Below are 17855 nucleotides of genomic sequence, written 5' to 3' on the forward strand. Positions count from 1 at the left end.
TAGGATATGCCAAAATTTGGGAACTATGAAGTTGCTCTAGAATCCAAAAACTGGAAAGAGAAGATCACCCTGGAACATGAAACTTAAAAATGACATATAAGATTTCTTAGTCTGCCTTGGCATTGGGCCCAAGTTCATTCTTCCACACTGAGTCCCAGGATTGTTGAGGAGACCTTCCTTCCCTTTAGGGTGTTCCACAAAATGCTGAAGCTCTGCTGTGCATTTCTGTAATCTTTGCACCCAGAGCCCTGCTGCTCCTCTGTTTTGCATCTTTTTCTTTGTTAGAGAAGTTGTGGGTATACAAAACAATCATGCATATATCACCCTATTATTAACACACTTTGAATTGGTGTGTAACATTTGTTAAATTGATGACAGCACGATTTTACAAATTACTATTAACTATAGTTCATTGTTTAAATTAGGGTTCACTGCTTGTATAGGGCAGTTCTATGGAATTTTTTAAAATTCTCTTACTATTTATAGAACACATTTCCCCCTTTAACCATACTCAGAAATATGAATCAGTGCTCTTTTTAACTCTCTGAATAGCAACATCTGTGATATGCAAAAGACAGTTCCCAGTACAGATTTGTAGGGGCGAAAAGATTTGGGAGATACAGAAGGAGATATTCAGAATCTGGGAAACACAAGGAGACATACACTTTGGATCATAACAGAGTCAACTTTTTAAAAGGAATAGCTGGATAAAATTTTTACAGTCTTCTTAAGGAGGATTAGAAACTGACATCAGGAAACTCATGAATATAATTTGAATCTGTGCTTGAATTAACATTTTAGTAAAATTTATAGAGCGTTCAGAATAGTGTGTTTTTAGTCATTTAAAAAGATCTGCTGTTGCAGTTGTTCTTCATTAAGTCTAAAGCTGAAGGATCCCTGGAGCTGTTACTACAGTTGAATAAACGAACTAGACAGAGTATCTTTGACTCTTTCAAGGCAAGATTTTTGGGTTCAGAAAGGTACACAATCAGTGAGCTGTGATTCTTAGAAAATGTCATTTTAACAAGGCTTATCTTTCCCTCTGAAGGTGCTACACAATGCAATTGCAGTAGACAAATAGATTCTGCTATCTGTATGCTGACAATTCCCACATAGACATCTTCAGTCATACCAAACTCTAGATTGTATATCCAATTTCCCACTTAGCAGCCCCACTTGTCCTTCTTATACACATTCTAATGAGAGAGTCTAAAATGATCTCCAGATCTTACCTTCAAACCACTTCCACCCAAAGCCTTCCTCACCTCCGGTGATGATAACTGCATCTTTCCAGTTACTCAGGCTCCAAACTTTGGAGTCTCTGACACTTCTTACTTTTCAGATCATATTGAATCCATCCAGAAACGTTGTTGACTTTACATTAAAATATATGCAGAGTTTAACCATTTTCCTCTGTTTCCTCCACTACCACCTGGGTCCAAGCTACACACATCTGCTACTGGAAAATTGCAATTGCCCCTCACTGGTCTCCCTGATGCCACTCTTGCCCCATTGCAGTCCATTTGCAACACAGCAGTTGGATGAATCCCTTTAAGAGGAAATCAGACCATGTCACTCTGTATTTAGTTTTCTTTTATATTATATTTATGTAAACTCCATAAGGGCAATATCTTTTTATTTTTGTTAATTTATGCATCTTAATCTCGTGAAACAACTCCTGATACAAAGTCTGTGCCTATGTCTGAAACAAATGAATAGTCTTCTCAGAAGAGAACACTGACCCTTAGAGAGAAGTAGCTTATTTGTCCAATATCTCACTGAGAATGGCAGAACTTAAATTAGGTCTTTGAACACCAATCTCATGTTATTTTCACTATCCTCTGCTTCCTCCTAGACATGTCAACAGTGCCTTCATGATGGATGTCAGTATTTTCCTGGGGAAGGGTGTTACAAAGTCAAGTCCTGATTCTACCACTAAACAGGCAGAATCTGAGGACCACAGCATTTTCCCCACAGAAGGCAGGTGAACTAGATAATCCCTAAGGCCTATTTTAGAGCCAAATAAATCCAGTGATATTACCCAAAATGTTTCCCAAATCTTTAAAATTCTTAAACTGAAAAGTCATTTGGGGTATGGCAGAACAAGAGAGCCTATAATATCGGTTAATCTCCTTCTTAAATTCCCAAGTTCAGCCAAATCAAGTAAGTTTATTAAATGGAGAATATTTCATAGGTGTGGTTGCTAATTAGTGACATTAACCTCCATTGATACTCTAAGTTGTGATATGTGCAAATGTGGTTGTTTCGGTAAAGTTGAGTGTAGCATCTACCTATTTACATATTTATTTTAGGTCTTTGCTTTATGAAATCAAATCCATATTCAAACTAGTGATGCAATGGTTTAAGGTTTAAAACAAGTCTTTCTATGTTTTTGTTTTGTTTTTACTGTAAATATTCAACTTATGTTTATTTTGGGCAGAGTATACCTGCATCATCTTTTTTAAAAAATTAATTATTTTAATTGTACATTTTTAAGATACATAGATCACAAAAAAATGCTATATTAAAAAATGTAAGAGGTTCCCATATACCCCACAGCCCAGCCCACCTCCTTCTCCTCCCACATCAACAACCTCTTTTGTCATTGTGACACATTCATTGCGTTTGGTGCACTGCTGCACCAAACGGTTCATAGTTTACATTGTACTTTACACTCTCCCCCAGTACATTCAGGGGGTTGTGGCAGGATATATAACGTCCAACATCTGTCCCTGCAATATCATTTACGATACCTCCAAGTCCCAAAATTGCCCCCACATCAATCTATTCTTCCCTCTCCCTGTCCTCAGCAACTACCATGGCCACTTTCTCCACATCATTGATACAGCTCATTGTGTGTATATGTATGTATATATACATTGATATTTGTACATGTATTTGTACCCACATACAATGAGTTTTTGTCTCGAATATGTTTTCTCAACCCAAAGATCCCTTGACTCAGGCCAATCATGTCTATTATGGTCTTAATCTCCCCTTTTTCTTTTCCTGGTCCTTTTTTGTTTGTTTGGCTTATTTTTATGATACTCATTTTGCTCATACTATTTCTGTAATGGAAGGCTTTCCTTCCTTCTCTCTGACAATCCTAACCCACTACTTTTTAAGGATACAGTTTAGCTGTGAGAAGCCTCCTGACTCCTACATTTGAGTCTGAGCAATAATTGTCCCTTGGATTCCAGAAATTATGATTCTGTTATTTACCATTAATAAATGATAATTTGTCATTCTTGATTTGATTATTTGTTGCCATTCTCTTGTAGTAATATTAAAAATTATATAAAAGGGAGCTGAGCAAATTAATATAAAGCAACTTATGGAAAGTCAATGGCTTCAAGATAAACAAAATTTACTCTAGCCTGTTTGAGGATTTTGTAAAAAATATATGTATATTTCTTAAATGGGGTTGGGGATAGATACTCTTGCATATAGTTTAGGGTAAGAAGAGTCACAGAAGTAAATGCTGAACCCTCCAAGCATGCACCACCCAGGAGAGAAAGCCCTTACTCCTTGATTCTTCCAGATCCTAAAGTCAGAGCATATATTTTGACATGAATCCATGAGTACCACTAATTGGTCCATCTTTGATGCAAACCATATGAGAATGGAAGACCCAATGGATGAGATTAAAAGCAAATTAGAGGCGCACAATAGTAGACTTGAAATGATTGAAGCAAGAACTCTCTTTTTCACCCCATCCCTCATAGAGAATCAGCAGGTAGAAAGTTCAGGCTCTTAGCTGTCCCCTCAAAATTCCAGCCACAAGCTTTTGGAGTCAGGTGTGCTTCCCTCATACATGTACTGGTAGCTCATCACAGGTACTACTTTGGCTCCAGAGGAGGGACCAAGGTCTCTAACCCTTCTGTTACTCTCAAGCAGGTATCAGGTTTTACCTTAAAGAACACTTAGGTAGCAGCTTTTCACAATTTAAAGCACCTGTCTTTCATAAAGCTGATGAATGCACAGATTTTTTTACTTTTTTTTCAACATTACCTGTTTCCACTAAAAACATGTTTGTTTGTTTTTTTTCTTCTCCTCAGATGCTTTCATTTTACCAGAAAAACAGAGGAGGTATACTTTTTCTTTTGATGGTACAGATTGTGGATCAATCAAAATCATACATGCCAATTGCACTATTTCATTCCTAAAGATTTGTCCTTACTTAATTTTCTAAATAATGTTTTGATCAGGACAAACTGACTTAAAGTTGGTGAGCACAATATCTTAAGTAGGATTTGTAGGGTTTTACTTAATTCCTTTTTATCTGCTGACATATTTTCAGAAGAAAGTAGTCACACAAGAATTGGATTTGCATGTGACCAAAGAGAAGTCCCTTTAGATCACCTCTCTGTGCTTAGGATAATATGGATTCTCAAAACATTTCAGCTAATGAATTGCATCAGTGTATGGAAGGAGCCTGAGACAAGGAAAGTCTCCCTGTCTTAAAAGATCTTGTAAATATACTCACAATGGATTAATCCATGGTTGCTGCTTATTGAAGTGAGGGAAACTGATGTGTGAGGACCTTTGTGTACCAAACATTACCTGAATATTCAGGGGATAGTATTTCCATTTATAAAGATGAGTTTCAATAGTGCATCTTACTAACCCTCGGTCTGCAGCAACATTTCTACTTATGCTGAATTGGAAGTGTAGGAGACCTTCACCAGAACCAGAAGACCCAGTTCTCGATCTGAGTTTGTGCATTTCTACATACATGACTTTACACATCCATTTTTCTAATCTGATGGGAGAGTCAATATTTACTGGGTGGTTTTTATGAGACAAAGAATAGATAAAGCCTATGGGATATCTATAAAAATCCCTATATCAGAAAGGCTATACAACAAAGGGAAATACAATATGAAAGAATATTGCTAGAGAATTTATTGAGAAACATATAGGTAAGATTCCTTGCCTCTAGGGAGGCAACTCAAAGTGGACATAAACAGAAAAGATCAGGACAGAGAATCATGGGTATATTAAAATAAAATGTGATTATGAAGATTATGAAACAAAGTAGTTAGGGAAAGAGTTAGGAACACTTGTTTGCTTGAGTAAGTGGAGGTAATAGGTGAATTTCTTGACTTCAGAGTGAAAACTGAGGCCATTTAGTCATGTCGTGAATATAACAGGTAACACACAATCCAGAAGACATGAAGAAATGATTCGGGCTGAAATAGTCCACACTCCATTAAGCTGATTCACAAGCTTTAAACACCAGATGAATTACTCCATTTTGTTGAGAGCATGCTGGATGTCAGTAAAGTCTAGAAAGAAATTTTGTCCCAGGAAAGGTAGGTCAGTTGACAATAGGTTGTTCTGTGCACTTAGCGGTTTTCAGTGAGTTGATCAGCAGCAGGAAGGCTGACAGCAATTGGGCACAGAGCAAGGGCTGCTGCAGGAGCTGTGGCGGCAGCAGGTGGTTCTACAGCAGGTGGTCTGACAGCAAGAGGGGTGGCAGCTGGGCTGGCAGCAGCTGGATCCGCAGCTCTGGGGTTGGCAGCCAGGCAGGTAGCAGCACGTTGGGTGGTAGCAGGTTCTCCTGCAGTACACGGGGCCACTGCAAGCTGGCTGGCAGCAGGCTGTATAACAGCAACTGGGGTGGCAGCCGCTGGACCTGCCACAGGTTTGGCCACAGGAGCTGGACCCACAGCAAGAGGGCTGGCAGCAGGGAGTGCTGCAACAGGAAGGGTGGCAGCAGCTGGGCACACAGGTTGGCTGGCAGCAGGTGGTCCTACAACAGGTGGTCTGACAGCAGAGTGGGCGGCAGCAAGGCTGGAAGCAGCTGGACCCACAAGAACTGGACCCACAGCAGGTGGGCTGGCAGCAGGGAGAGCAGCAGGAGGTCATGGTGTCGGGTTGAAGGGGGTTCTTGTTCAGAGATGTTTCCCAGAATCTGATGACTCCTCTAATTCTGTGTCTTTTATGCCCTGGGCCCCAATATTTGACCAATCAGCAGGTCTTTCCCCTATTATTGACATTGTTTACCATAGATAGTGGGCAAATTATCAAAAAGAATGTTTTCCCCCAAAGTGTTATGAATCTTTTCAAAATAAGTGTTTAATCATTCTCTTAATTGAGATATGTATAGAAACTATTTTCAGTTATGAGGAAGGCGGTCACCTCCTCAGCATCATTCCTGCCCCATCGTCATCTGTCATGGGATAGTTCCTGCCGGCCTGGGGAGAGTCCTAAGAGTCATCACTTCCCAGCTTGGTTCCTTGGCTGTACTTAGATTGGCAAGTGCACCTGGGGGTGTGCATGATGCTTTTATGTTCCCAGTGACAAATTGGATCCCTGACTGAACCAAGTTTGTTCACCCACAGAAGCCCAATGCAAAGCTACAAAAGGCATTTATTTCCTCTGCAATATTGCTCCAAGGTGCACTAGTGCACCTGTGTAAAAGAACAATTGCTCCCTGAGCCCACACACTGCAAAAGCACTGCTAATTTTTTTATGGGCATGTAAGTACCTTCAGAAACATCAATACAGTCATGATCATCAAAACCAACTGAATCACAAGAAATGGGGGATCTTAACCACATTCACAGCTAACTCATTTAGAGAACATGAAAGAAGAGTAATAACAGTGGGATAAATTCAAATGATTCCCACTTCAATGAACAAGTGTAAAAATTTTACCACTATTATAAAAGACAACTGAGATTACACATATTTAGTCTTATGAATTCTGTCATTAACAGTTTGTTACTGTTAGGACTAATTGCAGCACATTTCAAAATCTTCTTAGACCTCTCTGGAGGTGAGGAATACTTAAGGGCTACCCAGGCTGTGAGCCTCCACTCTGTAACTTACATGAGGTCTTGAGAAGTAAAATCTGACAAGGCCTTCATGATGCTGCCTAGGGACTAGGCAGACACACTCATGTGGATGCCATGTTTTTCACAGGAAGGAAAAGGAGTGCTCTTATCCCCTCTAACCACTTATCCTCAGGACTATGGCGGAGATAATCCTATCCTCAACTCTGAATCCCTGCTGAATTTCTTATTTACAAAAATACGAGGTTTTTTTTTTAATGCTTTCTTCCTTTTTTGAAATCGATTTTAAAATAAGACAAATGAATTCCTTAAAATATACAAGGGAGGTTCTGAACAAATGAAATAATAAAACATGAAAAAGAATCAAGCTCAGTATTTGGTATAAACATGTAGGAAAATCCACACTCGATGGGGAAATCATAGGAGCAATGCAGCCAAGGAAAAAAGTACTGACTTAGATGATTCAATGATGAGGCATTTAAAAAATGAACAAATAAATAGAATGGAATGATACTGAGAAGACTGAATATCATAATTCATGGGATAAAATCAGAACGTATCTCTTAAATAATATAAACAAACCAAACCCAGCATCACATACATAGGCTCACAGCATGTTTGATATTTTTCTGTATATAAGGTTAAACATTTACTGCAAATAGTAAACAATCATGAGATTGTCTCAAGCAAAAAAAAAGCATTTTATAAACTTTACTACATTTTGAAGATAAAAGTCTTAGAAAATTAAGAATAGAATAAGTCCCCTTATTCTGATTTTTTAAAAGGCCACAAAGAGACAGCAAATATCATAGTGAAATGTGAAATGTTGAAATCTTTCCCTCATACTATCAATAATGACAGATGTCCATATACCATTCTGTCCAACATTGTACTGGATATCCAAAGAGTGCATGTGGTGGTTTGGAGTAATGTTCCTCAGAAAAATGTCTTAACCCAAGTCCATTCCTGTGGATATGAACCCATTGTAAATAGGATATTTTTATGAGGTTATCTTTAATTAAGGTGTGGCCAACTGAATCAGGATGGGTCTTAATAGGAATTACTGGACACATTATAGAAACAGCCACAGGAGAAGCAAAAAATAGGAAGTCAAGGAAACCTGAAGGAGGAAAGAGAAAACACAGTCCATTGCATTGACATGTGACCATCTTGAGAAATAAAAAGCATAACCTTGCAGAAAAAAATATCTAACAAACCACTCCTGCCCCTGCTTCTGTAAACCAACCTGTGAGAACATGGTCTTCGCAGGAGAATATCAAATGAACAACTCCTGTCCCCCACTTCTGTAAATTAGCCTGCGAAAGCACAGCCTTGCACCTGCATTCTGCTTCTGTAACCCCACTTGCAAAATTTCAGCTAGCAACGCATTAGCCAATGAGCAAAAGTCATGCTGATCCCACATAAAACCCTATATAAACCTATGAAAACTGAAAAACGGGGCTCAGAATTTGAAGATTGACTCTCCTCTGGGCCTGCATGTAATCTGTTCTCTGCCTCTCCAAGTGTCATCTTGGGTTTCTTCTGTGGTTCAGAACTCCTGACATTGCTGTAACAACCCCAAAGCCAAAGACCAAGGATTACCAGCAGCCAGACCCATAATGTCACAGTCTTTGGGAGGATACATTGCCTTGCTGTTACCTAATTTTGGATTTCTCAAAACTGTGAGCTAATAAATTTCCATTGTTTAAGCCAATCCATAATGGTATTGGTTTTAGCAACCAGGAAACTAGAACTGTGGACTAAGGTAAGGAAAAATTAAAAGATAAAGAGATTGCTATGAAATGAATGAAATTATGAAAATTGTAGAGGATATGACTGCATGTTAAAATTCCAAAATAATCTGTTATTAAACTCTTAGAAATAATAAGGGAATTTGATTACATGATCACTATATATAAGTGAATTTTTTCACACATCAGAAATTCTGTTTTAAAATGAAGGCACCTATAACAGAATAATAACTTAAAAGCCTAATAATAAATCTAAAGAATGATAGGACAGACTTTTAACAGGGCACTGTAAAACATTATTTTGACCAAGCAATTCTACTCCCAGCTGTATACCTACAAAATGTTTGTATATATTCACCAAAATATCTGTACGAAAATGTTCATAGCAGCACTATTTTTACTATTTTTATTGAGTATATCACTCATATATAAAAATACACTAGCAATAAATGTATAGTAAAAGTTGAAAACTTATGAAGCAAACATGCATAATATCATACAGGGCTCTCCTACCTCACCCCACTTCCCATACCTTCCATTGTTGTGAAACATTTTTAACAAATGATGAAAGAGCATCCTCAAAATATTACTAATAACCAAAGTATCTTATATTAGGTGTATCTGCCCCCAATCCACCCTATTATTTTTTTATATCATTCATACATAAACATACGTAAACAATAAGTGTTAGTAAAAGTTCTGAACTCACAAAACAAACATGCATAACATCACACAGAGGTCCCATATACCAACCTACTACTAATACCTTGCATTGTTGTGAGAAATTTGTTGCAAATTATGAAAGAATATCATCAAAATCTTACTACTAATTACAGTTCATATCTTACATTTGGCATATTTTTACCCCAACCCACACTTTTTTTTCCCTACTCTGTTTTTAATGCCTCTCCCCAAGATGGCTCCCTCATAGGTTTGCTTGTTGTTTTTGTTAATTGTTTATGCTCGTTGTCTGATCATTGTTTTTGATCAATGTCTGCTTGCTTCCTGCTTGTTGTTTGTTTGTGTTCTTTAGGAGGCACCAGGACCTCCCTTGTAGGAGGTCAAAAACTTGAGCCACATCCACTCCCCTATTATTTTTATTTATTTATTTTTTTAAAGATTTATTTATTTATTTAATTCCCCCCCCTCCCCGGTTGTCTGTTCTCTGTGTCTATTTGCTGCGTCTTGTTTCTTTGTCCGCTTCTGTTGTCAGCGGCACGGGAAGTGTGGGCGGCGCCATTCCTGGGCAGGCTGCACTTTCTTTCGCGCTGGGCGGCTTTCCTTATGGGTGCACTCCTTGCGTGTGGGGCTTCCTTACACGGGGGACACCCCCTGCGTGGTGCTGCACTCCTTGCGCGCATCAGCACTGTGCATGGGCCAGCTCCACACGGGTCAAGGAGGCCCAGGGTTTGAACCTCGGACCTCCCATGTGGTAGACGGACGCCCTAACCACTGGGCCAAAGTCCGTTTCCCCCTATTATTTTTTAAAATATATTTTTATTACATTTAATTAGTGAACTTACAAAACAATCATGCATATGTGTAGAATTTCCATATAATACCCCTTTATCAACATGCCACACCATGGTGGGACATTTGCTACAGATTATGAGATATTATCAACACACCATTACTGTCAACCACAGTCCATAGCGTATATTTGGCACACTTTTTTCCATACTCCCCCGTTATCGACACAGTACATCTTTGACTTATATGCATGAATTTCACAGTTTTGCCATAGCAGCAGTATTTTTAATAGTCTCAAACTCCAAATAACCCATGTCTAATTGACTTAGAGTAGACAAATAAATTGTTATACTGATTCAGTAGAATATTAAAAGCAAAGATGATGAATAAACTATGAAAACTACAAAGATAAGTCTTACAATCATAATGTAGCGAGACCACCCCAATGCTGTATTATTTCATTCATAGGATATTTTTTAAAAAGGCAAAACATATCTACAGTGTTGCAAGTCAATAGAGTGATTATCTTGATGACGGAGGGGGTTAATTTGGAGCTGGGAGAGTAAAATTCTATTTCTCAACCTGATAAAAGAGAACTGGGTGTGTTCACTTTGAGATAATGAAAGTTTTTAAAATGTTGGAGGGAGCAGAGGGAACTGAAGTGATTAGGCACCTTGCTCCCACATGGGAGACCCTGGGTTTGGTTCCCAGTGCCTCCTAAAAGAGCATGAGGGGCGCAAACTTGGCCCAATGCATAGGGCGTCCGCCTACCACATGGGAGGTCCAGGGTTCAAACCCCGGGCCTCCTTGACCAATGTGGAGCTGGCCCATGCGCGGTGCTGATGTGCGCAGAGAGTGCTGTGCCACGCAGGGGTGTCCCCAGCGTAGGGGAGCCCCACATGCAGGGAGTGCACCCCATAAGGAGAGCCGCCCAGCACAAAAAAAGTGCAGCCTGCCCAGGAGTGGTGCCACACACACGAAGAGCTGACACAACAAGATGACACAACAAAAAGAAACACAGATTCCCTGCGCCACTGACAAGAATACAAGCAGACACAGAAGAACACATAGTGAATGGACACAAAGAAGACAACTGGGGGGTGGGGGGTGGGGAAGAGGAGAGAAATAAATAAAAAATAAATCTTTAAAAAAAATAAAAATAAAAGAGCATGAGCACACAGTGAGCACACAGCAAGTATAAACAATGGGGGGGGGGAGAGAAATAAATCTTTATAAAAATAACTAAATAAGTAAAAATAAAAAATAAAATGTTAGAACAAAGATACCTCAGATGTCATTTCTGATCTTATGCCCTCATTGAACAAAAATCCAGAGTGGGTATCTCACCTGAGCTCATTGACTGCTAGTAAACAGGGTTAGGACTGGAGTGTTCAACTTGTCCAGTTTGCCAGAAACTGTCCCAGCATTAGCACTGAAAAATCACACGTCCGGGGAAGCCCCACAGCTTTGGGCAAACCAAGATGGTTTGTCACATCAAGATGTAAATTGACTGATACCTTCTGAATCACAGTATAATTATGCTCCCTTCTATCCACCTGCTTTACTTCTGTTTTGCCATATGAAAGGAGTATGCCAAGCATCTTCTACCAAAATATCTTTCATAGAATGGTAGACTAAATTTGCCACAGAGTAAGATAAATTCTTGTTGCAGTCTTGAATGAGGCTTCATTTGGTGAAAAGTCTTGGACAAAGGCAGGGAGCCAATTTGTCCCTGGGGTTGTATCAGTATCATGCATGCCCCTAGGTGTACTTGCCAATCTAGTACAGCCAAAGGAACAAAGTTGGGGACCAACGACTGTAAGGACCCTCCCCAGGCCAGCGGGAACTATCACATGACAGATGATGATGGGGCAGGAATGATGGTGAGGATGTGATCGCCGTCCTTAAGTCTGAAAAAGATTCTATGAATGCTTTAATTAGGAAAATGATTAAACACTAATTTTCAACAGAAGCAAAATGTCAGGAAAAAATTCCTCGTTGACAGTTCGCTCTGTATCTATGGAAAACAATATACACAACAAGGAATAGAACTGCATATTGGTCCAAATATTGAGACCTAGTATATAAAAGATGCAGAATTAAAGGAATCATCAGATTCTGGGAAACATCTCTGAACAGGAATCCCCTTCAACCCTGACACCATGACCTCCTGCTGCTCTCCCTGCTGCCAGCCCACCAGCTGTGGGTCCAGTTCTTGTGGGTCCAGCTGCTTCCAGCCTTGCTGCCGCCCACTCTGCTGTCAGACCACCTGCTGCCGGCCAACCTGTGTGCCCAGCTGCTGCCACCCTTCCTGTTGCAGCAATTCCTGCTGCCAGCCCACCAGCTGTGGGTCCAGTTCTTGTGGCCAAACCACCTGTGGGTCCAGCTGCTGCCAGCCTGACTGCTCCCACACTCGCTACTGCCTGCCTGGCTGCCAACCCCAGAGCTGCAAATCCAGCTGCTGCCAGCCCTGCTGCCACCCATCCTGCTGTCAGACCACTGCTGTAGAAACACGTGCAGCCACCCCAGCTACTGCAGCAGCTCTTGCTGTGTGTCCAGTTGCTGTCAGCCTTCCTGCTGCTGATCAACTTGCAAAAAACCACCAACTGCACAGACCAACCTTCTATCAACAGATCCACCATTCCTGGGACAAAATCTCTTTCTAGACTTACTGACAACCAGCATGCTCTCAATAAAATGGAGTTATTCATCAGCATGTTGAAAAGTTTATGAATCCGCCTGGTGGAGTGTGGACTCTTTTACCCTGATTACCTTCTTCCTCATGTCTTCTGGATTGTGTGTTACTTTTTATATTCACTACATGTCTGAATGTCCTCAGCTTTCACTCTGATGCCGAGAAATTCACCACTACCTCCAAGTAACTTAAGCAAACAAGTGCCCATAACTCTTTTGATAGGTTTCTGTAATTGATCCATCATCTACATAATCATTTTATTATTAATATAGCCATGATTCTTGTGTCATGATATCTTCTTTTTATGATCACTTTGACTTGCCTCCCTTGATGCAAGGGGTCTTATGCATTCGTTTCTAAACAAATTCTCTGCCATTCATCCTTATCAGTCATCCATATCATGTTTCACTTTTGTTGTATGGCCTTTCTGATATAGGGATTTATATACACATACCCCATACTTTATGAATTCTCTGGCCATAAAAACCATCCAGTAAATAGTGCCTCTCCCTTCTGATTTGAATATTCACTTGTGTAAAGTCATGTATGTAGAAATGCACCAACTTAGATCAAGAACTGGGTCTTCCATTTCTGGTGGAGGTCTCTTACACTTGCATCTCAAGGCAATGAGAAATGGTGCTACAGATCGAGCTCTAGTAAGATAGATTTTTTAAATTCCATTTTGGCAAAGAAATAATAACTGTTAGATATCAGTTAATGTTTCCATGTACAAAGCTCTTTCCAAATCAGTTTCCCACAACTCAGTGAGTATGAATGACATGAGAGGTATCAATGGCTATGTGTAAGAAATTCCGTAGCACAGGGAGACATCCTTTGTCTCAGGCTCTTTCCATGCACTCATGCCATTCACTGGCATCACATACTTGACACTCCACATTATGTGGTATTAGAGATGCTCTTCTAAAGGGACCTGTTCCATGGTCTTGTGCAAAACAAATTCTGTGTGACATCTTTCTTCCTAGCACATGTCAATGGATAAAAGGGAATAACTAAATGCCTGCTGATCCTAGACAAGATATTGTTCTCTAACAGCTTTCAATTTGCCTTGATCAAAGCATTACTAAGAAAATTAAGTAAGGATAAATCTTGACAACTGAAAACAGTACAATGTGCTTGTGTGATTTTGATCAATTCAAAATCTCTTGACCATCTAAGGAAACTAAACCACCACCTGTTTTCTTGAGGTAAAAAGGAAGTATCCAAGGGAAATAAAAAGCCCATCTGCATGGGAAACATATATTTGAGTATTAAAAAATGTGCACTCATCAGAGTTATGACAGACAGAAGGCTGATATTTTAGTGGTGAAGAAAAGATGCTACATAAGTATTCATTAGATTAAAGCCTGGTACTGGCTTGGGCATAAAAGAAGGGTAGAGACTTTAGAAGTATACCTCTGATGAGTTAACAGTATATGTAATGAGGGAAAAACACCATATCCAAAAGTGTATGTCTGGAAGGCTTTGAGGAGTCAGCCAAAAATCTGATCTTTCTACCTGCTGATTCAATGAGGGATGGGGTGAAGCAGGTGAAGAATGAAAATGTTCTGGGTTTTCCATTTCTCACTAGATATTGGACTAGATGTTCTGTATAGATAATCTCAAATTCTTGAAGAAGCTGGCATGGTAGATATTAATATCTCCCTTTTAGAGATGAGGAAATCAAAGCTAAGAGAGTTAAAGTAATGTCATGGTATAGTTTCTCCCATGTACAATGTCGAGAGGAAGATTCCAGTCAAAGTAATTCATTAGGAAAGTGGAGATTACACTGATAAGTAATTGGGAAAGTGGCACAGGGAAAATTACACTATGAAGCTGGCCATCACAGTGGGCAACTGAGGCTTAAACTTGAATGGAAGCTTTAAGATAATGTAAAACACAAAGTTTGAAACTATTCTTCTTGAGAAATTAGGAGGCTGGGGTTCTTAAAGCCAACTCCCCAAAATTTTGGGTTTACAGTTTTTCTGGTCAAGGTAAGCACAGGACACATGACTTTCTATACTTGCTTAAAAAGAGCTGTTAGGAAGAGAGGTGCAGATATTGGAAGATGGAAGATAATTCAAATACAACAAGATAAAATACATGGGTTGCTGATCAGAATATAATGTAGAATACAACTTTTCCTTCACAGTTTGAATCACATACCACGTTAGGCTTACTAAAAACTGTTTTTCCTATTCAAAGTCGTGTATACAATTTTTTAAAAATAAGAAGCAAGAAGTAGAGGAAGATAAAGAGGACAAGAAGGAGAGGAGGAGTTGAAGAAATAGACGGAAATGGGGAAGGAGAGAAGGTGACTGGGAGTTAAAAGATTTGACCGGAAAGAAGAAGGAAAGAAGGGAGGAAAGAAGGGAGGGATGGGGGATGGAATGAGCTAGAGAAAAAGAGAGAAAGCAAGAAAAGCAAGAAAGCAAGCAAACAAGCAAGGAAAGAGAAAGAAAGAAAAAAGGAAGGAAGGAAGGAAGGAAGGAAGGAAGGAAGGAAGGAAGGAAGGAAGGAAGGAAGGAAGGAAGGAAGGAAGGAAGGAAGGAAGGAAGGAAGGAAGGAAGGAAGGCAGACAAGCAAAAGATACTGTGAAACAAGCTACAGTTACTGCTGCTGTGGAAAGATGTAACTGAATTCATAATCTTCCACCTCTACTATCAGTTCTGTGTAAGGGTGTGCTTAATTGCAGGTGTCTTCCATTTCTCAGACTATATGAGGCCCCTAACATATCTATTTCCCCAAAATCTAGAATTTATGATCACTTGCAACATTATTATCATTCTCTCTACATCACAAGTGACTAAAATTATAATATGTTTAAAGAAAATTTCAGGGTGCCATGAAATTATGTTATCCATTCACTTGGGGATAAAAAGAAAACTGTCTTCCATAAGGCTTTCCAAGCTGGTTTTTATTATCTTGATAAACAAACCAGGGGCTGAACTTCATCCTTGCAGACTCAGCAATCTCATCTTTTCTTTCTTAAAATACTTTTATTAGAGAAGTTGTGAACTTACAAAACAATCATGTACATGTGCAGAATTCCCATACAACACCCCTCCACTGACACACTACACTGCTGTCAAACATTTGTTACAGAATATAAGATGTCATCAGACTCTTACTTCTATGGTCTAGAGCATGCATTTGGTATATTTTTACAATAACACCATATTATTAACACAGTACATCTTTGGTATTGATGCAAGAATATTAGAAAATTGGGCAATCTGATCTTATTTAAATATAATGTTAGCCATCTTGGTGGGCACAACTACTTAATGAAAGCCCCACAAAATTATTATGTTAATTTATTAATTTGAATTATTACAGTAATAACTGAAGTTACAAAAGGACTGGTCTTTATGACCAGTAATTTTTTCTATGCATGCATACTTAAAGAGAAATCAAATGACAGTCAGAAGGTAATTTTCTGAGCAAAGAGGCAAAAGTGGTATGCAACAAGCATGGAATATTTAGTGGCATCTCGTGTATTCATGTCAAACTACATGATCTGGCCTTAGACCTGGAGATTCAAGGAGCAATGGTCCCATCCCCTCAGTAGAGCTGGCCTAGACAGTGTCAACATTTCCACCTGTGCCTCTCCTTACCCTAAACTGCTTCCAAGATGACTAACACCTGCCCGTGTTAAGAAATACACATTCGACTTTTATAAAATCTTCAACCAGATTAATGTGAACTTTGCTAATCTTGAAGGCCTTGTTTTTCTATAAGGTGGCATTGTATAAATTGACTCTCTCTCTTTCATGACATTTTAAAGATTTACATTCAAAGGGCATTCTTCTCTATCTCCTTTGTGGTTCTATAGCACCTTCATAGTGCCAGACTGTAACCTATCCAAGATGTTAATGGAAGAGTTCATTGGGTTTCTTTATGCCATTCATTTAAGAGCCACCTGGGATATTATACATCATACATGTTTAATTATATATTCAGGTAAGTCACAATATTCCCAACTCTTACTTCCATGTTCTAAATGTAAAACTCAGTGGCATAGATAAGTCTTTAGAAAGTGGCCTTTGCGTTCACATTTTATGTGTTTGTTTGTTAGTTAATAAACTGGAAACATTGGTTTGGAAGTAATGATTCACCCCCCACCCTTTTTCCCACAGTTACCATTCAATGAGTTGTACTGCTGTTACTGGTAATGAAGTAATTTCCTCTGATGTGATATGAGTTGAAAGATAAGGACAATTCCTCATTAATGTTCTTCAGAAAAATTTCAGAAAATTGGACTGAACTTTGTTGCCTCTGATGAAGAGGAAAACAAAGATCAACTATTGGTTACTAATTTTTCCATGGAATTTCTCCAAGGCAATTACTCAAAAAGTAATACTTGAGCAGTTCTAATATACCTGCTGTACACTGAGCTAACGCTTCAATAGCATTACTAGTTTATTTTTTATGCCTTCAGAAACATCAATACAGACATTAATATCAAAACCAAACTGAGTCACACGAGAATGGGGAATCCTGACACATTCACAGCAAACTCATTTAGAGAACATGAAAGAAGAGAGTAAGATCAGGAAGTTAAATTCAAATGATTCTTAATTCAGTGCACAAGTGTACAAATTTCAACACTATTATGAAAGAGAACTGAGATTAATGGCATTTAGTCCTATAAATTCTGATATTAAACAAGTTGTCAGAGATGTGTGCAGACCAATTGCATCACATTTCAATAATTCTTATGGTGAGATATAATTAAGGATGATCCAGCCTTAGAGCCTCCACTCTGTAACTTGCATGAAGGCTTGAGAGGTAAAATCTGATGAGTCATTCATGATGCTGCACAGAGACAATGCAGACTCACTCATGTGGGTGCTACAATTTTCACAGAAGGAAAAGGAATGAGTATTTCCCTCTAACTCCTTTTCCTCAAGGCTATTTCAGAAGGAATCATATCCTTGACTCTTCCTTGTAACCACATTGAATTTCCTGTTGATAAAATTACAAGGTTATTTTAAATTCCCTCTTCCTTCTTTGAGAATGATTTTAAAATAAGACAAATGAATTCATTAAAGTATACATGGGATGTTATGAGCAAATAAAACAATAAAACAAAAAAGAATCAAGTTCAGGATATGATATAAACATGTAGTGAAATCCACA

At 38.9% G+C, this 17855-nt stretch overlaps 2 protein-coding genes across 2 annotated transcripts; one reads left to right on the forward strand and one right to left on the reverse strand.

Moving 5' to 3' along the window:
* Nucleotides 1-5370: 5370 nt before the first annotated feature.
* Nucleotides 5371-5871, reverse strand: LOC131275135 (keratin-associated protein 9-7-like). Its single transcript, XM_058284997.1, has one exon. The coding sequence runs from the start codon at nt 5869-5871 to the stop codon at nt 5371-5373; it is 501 nt and encodes a 166-aa protein (XP_058140980.1).
* A 6312-nt stretch (nt 5872-12183) lies between these two features.
* LOC139437249 (keratin-associated protein 9-7-like) lies at nt 12184-12687 on the forward strand. The gene has a single exon (XM_071210903.1). The coding sequence runs from the start codon at nt 12184-12186 to the stop codon at nt 12685-12687; it is 504 nt and encodes a 167-aa protein (XP_071067004.1).
* Nucleotides 12688-17855: the final 5168 nt, after the last annotated feature.

Source organism: Dasypus novemcinctus, chromosome 21, assembly GCF_030445035.2.
Source record: "Dasypus novemcinctus isolate mDasNov1 chromosome 21, mDasNov1.1.hap2, whole genome shotgun sequence".
NCBI classification, from domain to species: domain Eukaryota; kingdom Metazoa; phylum Chordata; class Mammalia; order Cingulata; family Dasypodidae; genus Dasypus; species Dasypus novemcinctus.

Bases quoted from the DNA above. Each gene is read 5' to 3' on its own strand.
- LOC131275135 (XM_058284997.1), bottom strand. From the start codon at position 5,871: ATGACCTCCTGCTGCTCTCCCTGCTGCCAGCCCACCTGCTGTGGGTCC.
- LOC139437249 (XM_071210903.1), top strand. From the start codon at position 12,184: ATGACCTCCTGCTGCTCTCCCTGCTGCCAGCCCACCAGCTGTGGGTCC.